Source organism: Oncorhynchus nerka, linkage group LG21, assembly GCF_034236695.1.
Source record: "Oncorhynchus nerka isolate Pitt River linkage group LG21, Oner_Uvic_2.0, whole genome shotgun sequence".
Classification (NCBI taxonomy): Eukaryota; Metazoa; Chordata; class Actinopteri; order Salmoniformes; family Salmonidae; genus Oncorhynchus; species Oncorhynchus nerka.
In genome coordinates, this window is record NC_088416.1 from 19055317 (window position 1) to 19069136 (window position 13820).

The 13820-nt window shown below is 47.0% G+C and overlaps 1 protein-coding gene across 1 annotated transcript in view; it reads left to right on the top strand.

Annotated features, from left to right (window-relative positions):
• Window positions 1–13820, top strand: part of LOC115104025 (corticotropin-releasing factor receptor 1-like) — a 164294-nt gene that overhangs the window by 76477 nt on the left and 73997 nt on the right. The window contains exons 3-4 of the mRNA XM_029625164.2: window positions 1797–1850; window positions 10831–10950. Coding sequence (XP_029481024.1) covers window positions 1797–1850; window positions 10831–10950 — 174 coding nt within the window. The remainder of the gene's footprint in view (window positions 1–1796; window positions 1851–10830; window positions 10951–13820) is intronic.

Here is a 13820-nt window from a genome sequence, read left to right on the forward strand (position 1 = left end):
TCACAGAGATCAGCTTGCACTGTATTGGCTCTGAGCCTGTATAGGTTGCAGGGCATGTTATCTCATTGGCCTGGTCCTTTGACATAATTATTATCTACCCATGCAGAGATTCACTGAACCTGAAAGCTCCCTTAACCAAGGGCATAGGATCACTAGGGGCCTGAAGTCTCTCTGGAATGATTGTCTGAATCCCAAATGGCACCCTATGTAGTGCACTAGTTTTGACCAGGGACCATAGGGTGCAGCTTCTCTAATTATAACTATTTATAAAGGATAGACTGTCACAAGCCATGTCCAGAGCCTGTTAGGGGAGGATGTTATGGTAATGTTTGTGGAGCGTGGACACAGTCATCACGAGTGAGTACGTCCCCGGGGAGTTCCTCTAGTATAGACTAATTCTGAGGATGGATTGTAGGACTTGTGTTATCAATGTAGTATCCCACATGCTGTGTGTGCTGACTGTGTGACCTACCCTCTAACTAGTAGACCGCATGTTCTCACAGTGCTCACAGTGTGTGTGCATGCGTGCTAAGTGCTTGGATACTTTGCATGTGTCTTTCTCTGAACATAACACAACCGTTTATGCTGAAATCGTGTTCTTGGGACAACTTGTTTTATGTCAGTGGATGGCAACCACAGAGGCAGTTAGGGGGAACAGACTGAGAGCCTAAGAGATACCTTTTGGGGGCTGTGAAAATGCATCGTAACTATCAACCATCACTTCAACATTTACATGGCCATCTAGCAAGGCCAATGTACCAAACATGAACATGGACTCCCACCAAAATGGGATGTGAATACACCAAAGATACAGCATGTGTCATGGAAAACAGTTAGCAGAGGTTTGAGGATGAAATGGGTTGTGTGTTTGAGCCACTACAGTGTGCTGTGTGACCTCTATATTCCGGCTCAGGACTTGAGGAGGATCTAAGATGAAATGAAAGAACGGTCTGTCCATTCATGTGAGACTGCCTCTGACTTTTATCGCCTTATTAAAAAAACAGCCCAAACTGCCTGTACTTTATATATATTTGAGTATATATTTGTTTTATTTACATAGACAGAATTCTCTGTCCAGTTGTCCTTTGATCTAAGTTCAGTGAGGGGAATAGAGAAGGTAGACAGGCATGAAATTATGTTTGGAAGGAACTATTTGGCAGTCATGAGTGCTAGGCTTCCTTCATGATGAGATGCGATGTGGGCCTGGCTCAAACGAAACATGCTCCATGGGTGCCAGGTACCCTGCACTATTTGAATAATGCAACTGTACATCAAAGCATATGCCGGAGAGAAAAAGGGAATATTTCCATGTATATATTATGCATAGCATGAAATGAAGTGCTGTGGAAATGTAAGGGGAGAGGAGTGGGATGAGGGTGTGGGTGAGGGATAAGGGGAATGGGGTGTAAGGAATAGTTGGATACAGAGTGACGAGCATCATTTGCCTGCAGATGTTAATCTAAGACGATTCCGCTTTTTGTCTCTTGTGTTCCACCTTGTACGACTGTTTAAATTATTTCACAAGTGTTGCGTTTTGGGTGCCAGTTGTCTATGTTGACTGGTAACACCTTTTTAAAGGTCAATGGGGGACAGAATACAAAAGAAGATAATTCCAAGACTTTTATGACATGAGTCTCTTTCTTTTTTTGTTGTCAGCATTGATCAGACACATATCAATCTTCGTGTCAAACCTGAATAGGACGATAAATGAATTGTAAATGTCACATGGTTTTATTCATGCGGTTCCTGTATATTTTAGTGGTGCATTAATATCTGATTTTCCTCTTGTGTTTCAGCACGTACATTGGCACTGTGGAATCTGACCCTCACACCCAGCAATGTCACCGCCGGTGAGTACAGTAGAAGTGTTCCTGTGGTCCCAAAAAGTGTAAGTGTGTATAGCCTGGTGTCGGTTTATGTGTCACTTTTTTGATGCTTTCGCCAAAGATATGATTCACGGTGTGTAACACCCAAAGAGCTGCATTCATTTAGATAGAGAGAAAACGGGTGTCCGTCCGGGGCTTTATTTGCATTTTCGATCAGAATCCGTTTTGTTACATTTTGCTTTTGATTTTTTTGTAAAGAGAATAACGACAAATGTATTGATCATCGTGTTTCAACTTGAGTCAAACTCTGGACATTTCATTTGTATCAGTCAAAACTATACGAATCAAATCAAACGTTATTGGTCACATACACATATTTAGCAGATGTTATTGCAGGTGTAGCGAAATGCTTGTTTTCATACTTCCACCACTCCCCATTGTGGCAAAATTATTAGGATGGAAATTGCATTGGGACAATTATATTAGACAATTTAGCCAGTACACTTTATTTTACGGTCCTATTTTTGTTTATATTTGGTTTAATGTCACATCCTGCTGTGCTCTTCCAAAAAAGAAAGATACTGTAATGATCTGGCTAGATCATAAAGGAACAATTGTCCAGACAGAGGTTTGAGTTTACGAATTTACGTTTTTTCAACCCAACTTCACACAGACTACTGTTTGGCCGTAGCCCACGCCAAATAAATGAAAGATAAAACAACCGTGACATTCTCTTGTGAAGACCAGACGTAAGAGAGAGAACAATGGCTAAACATGGTCTTAACTTGCAATGCTCCATCCCCCACCACGACACGCCACTCCACCAACTGCCAGGATGCCCGGCATCAGAACATTCCAGGCATTCCCGTGATTAGCAGATAGCAGGTTGATTGGCATGTCAGACCCCGCGAACACTGAGTACTGGTAAGTACAACACAACCTACTAATAGCATAAGACATAACACACAGCTGTCTGTGCGGGTCACTACACAGCCCCCCCACCCACCACCACAAAGTCCCTTGTCCCAGGGAACAAACAGAGTTTCTGAACGAACCCGGAGGTCTCCTTTGCCTGCGTGGCCGTGATGGTCACAGAGTGTCCAGATGTGAAACAAGGGGCTCAGTCTGTGGCAGGGGGCTGCCCCTCTGGGGCCCAGGGTATATAGGGGACAAGGATGTGGGAACGGGGAATGTAGTCCGTGGAACCACGCGGTGACACAGGGGGGGGAGACTGGGGGAGTGGGCTTTCTGGAGCCTTGTCTGCAGCATCTGGGGGTGGGTGCCTGGAGAATGTCATTGCCAGAGAGGGGAATTGTGGGGGTCCCTGGGGTTTGGGGAGAAGAGGCCCCTCTGGACGGGGCTAACCTGTCCCGGTGCAGTGCCACCTTTCTCCCCCTGGGAGTACGCTGCACCCAGTAAACAACCTCCCCTCCCCTCTCCAGGACACTGCAGGGCCCCACCCAGTGGCTGTCCAACTTGGAGCTTCTGTCTTTCTTTCGTAAGGGGCTGTAGACCTAGACCAGCTCCCCAGCCACAAAGTGCCTTCCCCGGGTGTGCATGTCATAGTTCCTCTCCTGCCTCACATCTGGTGAAGGTGTGGGCTGTATCCAGGCAGTCCTGGAGTCTCCGGGCATACTCCGGCCCGGGGGAACAGTAAGGCTATCCAGGGGCCAACCAAACGCCATCTCTGCAGGGGTGTGGCTCTCTCTCCCAAGCATGAGGAGGGCAGGCGTGCAGGAGGTGGAGTCTTGGACAGCGGAGCGGCATGCCATGAGGACCATAGGCAGGTGCTTGTCCCAGTCACGCTGGTGTTTGGCACTGACGATGGCCAGTTGCTGTCCAAGTGTTTTGTTGAAGCGTTCCACAAGGCCATCACATTGAGGATGGAGAGAGTAGTACGGTTCTTGTGCATACCCAGCCTCTCACACATGGTGACTCAAAGTTTCTGCCTTGGTCGCTGTGGATGGACTCCGCAGCTCAAAACCTGCCGAACATCCCCGCTGTCAGGGCGTCAACAATGGTTTCTGTCTCCTGGTGAGGCAGAGCATAGGCTCCGGGCCATTTTGTGAAATAGTTCATGGCTGTGAACACCCAGCGGTTTCCACTGTCTGTGGTGGGGAACGGCCCAACTACATCCACTCCCACCCTCTCCATGGGAGCCCAAACTGGGATCTGTTGGGTGAGAGCGGCCTGGAGGGTCCTTTCTTACTGTGCAGTTGTCACAGCAGCTGCAAAAGTCCTCCACGTCCCTCTTGTGCTGCCCCCAGTAAAAGCTCTGACGAAGGCAGTGGAGTGTTTATGTAACCCCAAAGTGTCCAGTCCCCCCCCCCCCTCCCATGAGTGCTCTGGAGCACAGCCTCCCGCAATGCTTTTGGGACCACCACCTGCCACCTCTCCTCTCACATAGCTGACTCCTTCCAAGCCAGCCGCAGTCTCTCAAACTTTGATCACAACCCTTTGGTCGCGAGTGAGAGCTCTGCCACCTTTTCCCATGGTGGCCTTAGCTGTGCCTTTACCCACTGTAGCACTGACTGTAGGTCTGTGTCCCGTCCCTGCTTCCGTCCCCATTCAGCCACGTCGACACTCTGCAACTCACAGCAGACAGGCCCATTCGCCCGACACACTGTGGCACAGACCCCCTTCCCTGCACACAGCTCTCTGTCACGGCCCTCTCTCCGCTCACAGTGGCGGCTCCGTCTGCAGTACAGCGCTGATGAGACATGGGGTTGGAGTGGTATGCCCTTACACTGTGCACCACTGTGAAGTCGTATGGCTAAAACTCCCCCAACCAGCATTAAAGGCCTCCTGACACTCCACTGTCCAAGTGAAGGCCTTGTTATTCGGTAGCAGGCGGTTCAGGAAGCAGCAACGCTTGAGAAGCCCCGTACAAACCTCCCGAGGCCAGGCCCAGGAAGCTCTTCAGCTGATGCTGGTCGGTGGGGGTGGGCCAGTCTTGGACAGCCCCCACCATGTCCTCCATGGTGCTGATACCCTCCTTCACCACTCGGTGGCCCAAGAAGGACAATTATCTCCTGATGAAGTGGCACCTCTTGGGGTGGAGCTTCAGGCCTGTGGCAGCCACCCTCTGCAGTACATGTCGTAGCACCCCTAGGGCTGATTGGAAGGAGCTGACATGTGCGAGAATGTTGTCGAGTTATACCAGACACTGCTGTCGGGGGATTCCATCCAGCATGCTGTTCATCAAATGCTCAAAATTAGCTGGAGCTTTGCACAGGAAGAAGCACAGGACCTTGAACTGCCACTGTCCTCTGTTAGTGGAGAATGCAGTTTTGGCTCTGGCCTCTGAGGAGAGGGGTACCTGCCAGTAGCCACTGCGGAGGTCTATTGAGGAGAACCAGGAGGACCCCCTAACCAGGTCCAGCGACTCATTGATACGTGGTATGGGGCTTGCACCCCTTCTTAGGAACCATGACGACTGGCGCCGCCCAGGGGCTGTCTAAGGGCTCGATGAAGTCTGCCCGCTGCATCTCGCCTCCTGGTGTGGCAGCAGGATACGGCGGGGACACATCTTGATGGGCCAAGCATTACCTGTGTCGATCTCTTGCTGCACCAGATGAGTCTGACCCACTTCTTCCTCACTCAGCGCAAAACTGTCTCTGAATTCAAACAGTAACTGCCACAACTGTTCCTGCTGCTCGGGGTCAAGACCAACACAGTTCCTCACCCACAACCCAGTGTCCTCTCCTCTCCCATCTGGGGTAGCTGGGCTGGGGGGGGGCGTGGCCCGGGCTCACGGAGGATGTGTCATGGAGGTAGCTGGGGAATGTAACACACGCCGTAGGTGACAGGGGGCTGGAGAAAAGTCACAGACAGATGTTGGGAGGGGGGGCAGCCATGAGTCTCTGCTGCTTTAACTGTTGTAGTAAAGGGGTTGTTGAGTTGTGTGAATGTGACATTATGGGGGGCCATGGTGACTGCCCAGTGTGCCCCCATTTAGGTCTCCTGAGATACAAGGTCCCTGCACAACTGCCACCCACACAGGATGACTCATAGTCCTGCCCCCTACTGTCAGGGCATTATTCCTTCCCTTTCATGTGTGCCAGCTCACCTGTGACTGTGTGGAGCTGCACAGTTGTTGGCTCAATCTGAATCCAACCTTGGACAATATACGGCCTCACCAGGGTTACTATGGACCCAGTGTCCACCAGGACAGAGCAGTGCACCCCCTCCACAGTGACAGGGACATGAAAAAAGTCCCTAACACAGGTCTGGCCAACCACAACAACAGGCTCCATCCGCTTGCCCTCGTCTGCTTCTGGGGGACTTGGATCCTTGCTCCCCCATCTGTGTTGGTGGGATCCTCCTGAAGATGGTGGTGGTTGGGAAAGCGAGCCAGGGGTCCGCACTACCCAGTCTATGAGGACCCTGAGCCGTTTCCCTGAGCTCTGGGGGACATGGGGACATTCGTGTGGCGACACAGCACGAATGAGTTAAGTCATTACAGCCACCCATGCAGGCTATTCCGGCTCTGGACTGCTCTGCCCCGCAGCCCGCACAGTGGGTCTGTCTCCCTGCACCCCCACCAAAGCCACAGCTGAAGCCCCAGCCCACACGATGAGCCAGCTGGGTCTGTATGCACAGCTCTGTAGGAGAAAGCGCCTGGATGAACTGGTCCTGTGCTAGCTCGCTCTGCATGGAGGGGAGCATGTGAGCATATGCCCGCCGAGAGAGGCTCTCAATGTCATTAGCTAGCACCCTTAGTGGCTCTCCAGGCTTCCTGCGTCTATTACACAGCTCTGAGCGCAGAAGCCCGGGCTGTACACACTGTCCAATGCGCCTCCTCGGTGCTCCCAGTAAAGCCCCATAATCACGTCTGTCCTCGGGGCAAATCAATATTAAACAGGACAGAGCTTCATCCGTCAGGCATAAAGCCAACTGCAGTGCCCTTTCTTCATTCAACCACCCCCTAAATGAGTTTAACAGTTCAAACTGAGCATGAAAAGCTTCCCAATCCGCCTCACCGGAAATACTTCTGGGTCTTAACAGATTCGGACGCAGCCGGGAACTGGGTGCCGCCATGTTTGTTTACATCCTGAGCCCCCGATTCCTCTTCCCGCAGCGTCGACGTCACCCCTTCGGTCCGCCCACCAGAATCCTCACGAAGCACAGTCAACGAAGTGCTCATGCCCGCTTCGGCCGACATCATTCGTGGGGTCTCCCTTAAGCGGCCTCTGTGCTCCTATGCCCTGGTGATCTCCTCAGCCAGATCCTCCGACGTCCATGCACATGCACCTCCTTGGCCATAGTCGTCCCCTACCTCCTGCTTCACTTTCGGAATCCCTCAAAGCATTTTCAACCCCCGATGTCACGTATGTTAGCTAGCTACGGTAGTCAGCTAGCTAGGTGGCTAACTCTTATCTCCGTTTTTACTTCTGATACCAATGTAATGACCTGCCTAGATCATACATGAACATTTGTCCAGACCGAGGATTGAGATTACGAATTTACGGTTACTGTTTGGCCATAGCCCACGCCAAATAAATGAAAGCTACCCTATAAAACAACCGTGACATTCTCTTGTGAAGACCAGACGTAAGAGAGACAACAATGGCTAAACATGGTCTTAACTTGCAATGCTCCATCCCCTTGCTAACCCCCACATCCAAACACTCCACTACACCATCCACCAGGATGCCCGGCATCAGAACATTTCAGGCATTCCTGTGATTGGCAGATAGCAGGTTGATTGGCATGTTGGACCCTGGGTACAGGTAAGTACAACACGACCAACTAATAGCAATACACATTATACACACAGCCTGTGCTGGTCGCTACAAAACATTTGACCCCCCTCCGTGAAATTAAGGGGAGGATTTTCTCTAAGCCAATCGCTATGCATCAGGGGCTTTTCTTTGGCAGCCCATGATGCATAGCTGCCTGCAGTTGTAAAAATTGTGCAGGACAAATTACAGTCCCCTTTGTTTGATTAATAAGTAACACATTTTTCTCCCACAGCCCGGAGTAATGTTATCAGCTATATGAGGGCTGCCTGCTTGCCTCCTCCAATCTGACATGCTCTAATTAGTTTTAAACTGCCTGCAGCGTCCCAACTTTGCGTTTTATCTCCGTTTTAGTTTATCAGAATCGTGTTTGGGGTTGTGCTAGGTTTTCAAATCCCTCCAGCGTCTCTACCTCTCTCATTTACATAGTGAGGATTGGATGTCTTCACTGAAGTTTTAAATCTTTGGGGAGAAAAAAACGACTCATCGAATCACTAGCATATGTAGTCCGACAAGGCTAAATGTAACCAGACAGACACCTCCTATTTTGCTTATGTGTTCCCTTCTCTTACTCCCATCTATTTATCCATCCATCACCCTTTACGGAAAAACCACATAATTTCATGTGATATTTCACATGTGAAATCATGTTTTTGGAACACTTTACATGTAATGAAAGTTCACATCAAGTTTCACATGTGGATTTTCACATGTGATCACATATCCTTTCACATGTGAAATCATCTGGTTTTGGAACACTTCACATGCGATGGTATCTCACATGTCGTTTCACGTTTTAAGCATTTTCACATTTGAAAATCAAATTTGCAGTTCCACATGTAAGACAAATTCCCACGTGAAAATCTACCTCTCACATGTTTGATTGCATTTTCACAAGGGAAAAGCGTTCACGTGTGAAAATCGAATTTGCAGTTTTACATTTATTGTCACATTTATTCCACGAGGTTATGTCTTCACATGTGTAGTTTTGTTGTTGGTATGATCGTCATGGAAGGTCGCTGTGAGGTGTTAATCCCTTTATCCCCAGGTACAGGTTTGCTCCTACCTGTAAGCATGTTTTCCACTAGAGTGTTGTCGCTAGCACGTTAACACAGATGTTGCTAGTACGTCAGTGGCTCGCGGGTTCATAGACAGCCACACAGATTGTGACTCACCTCTTCTGTGTATATCGCATCTGCTTATTTTCCATGAATCAGAAATATTAGATTATTTTATCATGCTTTCATCTTTATGCACAGGCATTGCAGGAATGAACAAACATCACAGGGGAAAACTGTCACCTAACCCTAACTGTAAATCGCTCTGCATAAGAGTTTATGCTAAATCACCAAAATGGAAATGGAAAAGACCCTAAAGGGAGGCAGAGACCTGAGATGTACGCATGGTTATTGCTGGGGTGATCTAAATATAACAAAAATCTAACCCAGTCACCTCCCACTATGTATCCAATGTACCGGCTTAACACGTAATGTCTGTGCGTAATAGAATGTCAGATTGTCATAGAGAAACTGCCTGCATCACTGCCTTCTTCACTTGTTGGCCACATACCCCATACACAAAATAGTGGCTAGCAATATGGAGATCACAGAGGTTATTTTTAATGAGTGCATTTCGCAAGTGGCTAGTTTGCGTCAACTACCTTCACTAAAACAACTGCTGGCCTAGCAGGCCAGCTTCCCGGATTATCCTCTTCACTGTTGACGTTGAGCCTGGTGTTTTGCGGGTACTATTTAATGAAGCTGCCAGTTGAGGACTTGCGAGGCGTCTGTTTCTCAAATAAGACACTCTAATGTACTTATCCTCTTGCTCAGTTGTGCACCGGGGCCTCCCACTCCCCTTTCTATAGAACAGTTTGCGCTGTTCTGTGAAGGGAGTAGTACACAGCGCTGTATGAGATCTTCAGTTTCATGGCAATTTCTCGCATGGAATAGCCTTCAATTCTCAGAACAAGAATAGACTAACGAGTTTCAGAAAAAAGTCCTTTGTTTCTGGCCATTTTGAGCCTGTAATCGAACCCACAGATGCTGATGCTCCAGATACTCAACTAGTCTAAAGAATGCCAGTTTTATTTCTTCTTTAACCAGACAACAGTTTTCAGCTGTGCTAACATAATTGCAAAAGGATTTTCTAGTGATCAATTAGCCTTTTAAAATGATAAACTTGGATTAGCTAACACAACTTGCCATTGGAACACAGGAGTGATGGTTGCTGATAATGGGCCTCTGTACACCTATGTAGATATTCCATTAAAAATGAATACTTTTCATTTAACCAGGCAAGTCAGTTAAGAATAAATTCTTATTTACAATGATGGCCAAAGAACAGCAGGTTAACTGCCTTGTTCAGGGGAATAACAACAGAGCTTTACTTTGTCAGCTCAGGGATTCGATGTAGCAACCTTTAGGTTACTGGTCCAATGCTCTAACCACTAGGATACCTGCCGCCCCAATCAGCCATTTCCAGCTAGAAAAATCTGCCGTTTCCAGCTACAACAGTAATTTACAACATTAACACTGTCTACACTGTATTTCTGATCAAGCTGATGTTAATTTAATGGACAAAAAATGTGCTTTTCTTTCAAAAGCAAGTACATTTCTAAGTGACCCCAAACTTTTGAATGGTAGTGTACATTACTGCATAGTAACTGTAAACCTAGTTTGCACTTTGCACATTTCAAGTATTTGTAAACAAACTTTCAATCAACATTATTCATGTTATTTTAGGCATTTATAGATTGAGGGGTAGTCTAAACAAACCAATGAGTTTCTACTGTTTAGCACAACTTCATATAAGAGGGATGGAAATGTCAACTGCAGTGGGTAAACATGGTACAACTTTCCAAAATGTACAATGTTCAAACATGAGAAAAGTTAGGGGTTGTTATAATTGAAAACAGCTGGACATGCCCTGAGGCTGTAGCTCCGTTGATGACTGGTGCCATAGTAATGACCTCTGTGACCATGTGTGTGTGGTCGACCCTACTGTCGGCAGGGCCAGTTACCTGTAAGCACTGCTAGGCAGGTTACGGTGGTCATGTCCTGTTCTTTGTTTACCATTCTCGCTCTGTTAGACAGCTGTGACACTACGCTCTTTAACCTCTGTCCATCCACAATCACGGACAAAAATCCACTGGTTGTAATGCTGTCTTTTTTCTCTTGTCTTTCTCTCCCTTTCATTCCTTTTGTGATCCCCTTCTCTGTGTCTGTCTCTCTATCTCCCTCCATCCTTTCTCTGTTGCTCAGGCCTGTTCTGTAACATGTCCATCGATCCCATCGGTACCTGCTGGCCCAAGAGCACCGCAGGGGAGTGGGTGTTACGGCCATGTCCAGAGATGTTCTATGGCGTCAAATACAACACCACCAGTGAGTAGAGCCCCATTGACAATGCTTATTTGTGTGTGTCTGTCAATATCCAAGGTTGTACATTACCAGTCAAAAGTTTGGACACACCTACTCATTCAAGGGTTTTTCTTTATTTTTACTATTTTTAACATTGTACAATAATAGTGAAGTCATCAAAATTATGAAAGAACACATATGAAATCAGGTAGTAACCAAAATCAGTTAAACAAATCAAAATATATTTTAGTTTCTTTAAAGTAGCCACCCTTTGCCTTGATGACAACTTTGCACACTCTTGGCATTCTCTCAACCAGTTTCACATGGAATGCTTTTCCAACAGTCTTGAAGGAGTTCCCACATATACTGAGCACTTGTTGGCTGCTTTTCTTTCACTCTGCGGTCCTAGTCATCCCAAACCATATCAATTCTGTTGAGGTTGGGTGATTGTGGAGGCCAGGTCATCTGATGCAGCACTCTCCTTCTTGGTCAAATAGCCCTTACACTGCCTGGAGGTGTGTTGGGTCATTGTCCTGTTGAAAAACAAATCATAGTCCCAATAAGCGCAAACCAGATGGCTTGGCGGATCGCTGCAGAAGGCTGTGGCTTAAATTAGAAAATATTACAAGACAGTGTTACCAGCAAAGCACCCCCACACCTCCTCCTCCATGCTTCACGGTGGGAACCACACATGCGGAGGTCATCCGTTCACCTACTCTGCGTCTCACAAAGTCATGGCTGTTGGAGCCAAAAAAATCTCAAATTTGGAAGACAGATTTCCACCGGTCTAATTGCACCTGTCCATTGCTCGTGTTTCTTGGTCCAAGCAAGTCTCTCCTTATTGGTGTCCTTTAGTAGTAGTTTCTTTGCAACAATTCGACCACGAAGGCCTGATTCACGCAGTCTCCTCTGAACAGTTGATATTGAGATGTATCTGTTACTAAGACTTTGTGAAGCATTTATTTTGGCTGCAATTTCTGAGGTGCAGTTAACTCTAATGAACATATGCTCTGCAGCAGAGGTAACTCTGGGTCTTTCTTTCCTGTGGCGGTCCTCATGAAAGACAGTTTCATCATAGTGCTTGATGGTTTTTGCGACTGCAATCTTCTGGATTGACTGACCTTCATTGTGATGTGGTGAGGTTGGACCCAGGTGCAGAGAAGAGACCAGACGAGAAATCAGTGGTTAAGGATAAACATACATTATTTACTGAGAAACAGCCGCAGGATTACAGTACACTGGAAAAAACCACAAACACGAAGTCTTGAAAACTCACCCAGGAAACAAATGCACAGCTTAAACAAATCAAGCTTCTGCAAAGGAAACCAGAAAACAACTATTTTAACAAGGAAATCATAATGAGTAATTGGACGCACCTGTCAATAATGTCTCTAGGATGGTCTCTGCCACCCTCTTGTGAAAGGTGGAAACATGGCATTTACCCTCCCTTCTAGTAGCGGCTCCATCCGCGGAGCCAGGGCGACCACCACATAGTTAGTTGAAGTCCTGAAAAGTCCCGGTTCCAAGATGTCCCCGGGCAGGCGCCCACGCCCACTCCTGGGGACCGTAGCCCTCACAGTCTACCAGGTACTGCAGGGTGCCTCAGGCCCGAACCAAAACTGACATTCAACAGTCCAGTGCACGTGTTTGGCAGTGTGTTATGAGCATATTCCACCCAGACGAGGAACTTGCTCCAGTTGCTGGCCTGAGTGGAGACGAAACAGGGGAATAACTTATCCAGCTCTTGGTTGGTCATTAACGTGCGATGAACTGGGGCCCCACAATCTGAGACAATGTCCTGGGAAAGTCCGTGTTGCTGAAAGACATGGGTAATCACGAGATCAGTGGTCTCCTTCGCTGAGGTCAACTTGGGTAAGGCGATGAAATGGGCTCCCTTTGAGAAACGATCAACGACAACCAGGATAGTGGTGCAGTGCCATTGTATTTTATTTGTCCTTTTTTTGTATCATATTTCTCCCCAAAGGTCTATTTTTTGTTTTGAATTCACCCGGAGGGAATTGGTATTGTTTTTAAAAAAAAAAATGAAAACCAGTTAGTTATGTAGTCATGGGCATGACAAACAGAAGGGGGTACATTATGTATGCCTATGCTCCACCTTTTAGCAAAATATATATCCGCCTCTGGTTGTGTTTCTTTCAGTAGGTAGGGGATAAGAGGAGGACTGACTGGAAAAAAACAGCCAGAGTTCTGAATATCCTTTAGTCCTACTTTCAGACTACACCTTCACAGATTGTTATCTGAATATTGTCAAGGCATCAAAGCGGTACAGAAACAAATGCAATAGAAAGATGAGCCATGAATATTAATGCCTATATTCAATTCAATATGATTCGGGCTGTTGGCCATGGGATATTTTATGACGGATCCTGTAAAGGCTTGAGCTCTCATGTTCAGTTGGTTTCAGGGAGAAACACACTCAAGAAGTAAACGGAAACTGCAGTAACAGATACCTCTCTCTCTCTCTGAAAAATATTGTGGGAGCCCTCCCAAAAAGCTTGGGAACTTGAAGCTTCAATCTCAGGGCTCAGAGAACCAGTTGGCTTCCACACACAGCACAGGATGAAACCAATTAAGACCAACGTGTTACTTTCTGTGAGAGCTATGATGGTCTCTCTCTCTCCCTCTCTCTCTCTCGCTCGCTCTCTCACCAAAAACAAAATCTGTTTTATTCATTTACGAAGTAAGATTTAGTAAACTCTTGAGACATCAATGTGGATAGTTTAAGTAGCTGATGCTAGTTTGAAAGAGGACTGTCAATTTTTTTTTCTTTTTTCACGTAGCTCCCATTCCAACAATAATCAACTATCACTATCAGAAACAAGCTTATATCCTCCTTTTCTCAGAGGGTCAATGTGTGCTTCTCTGAAAATGAT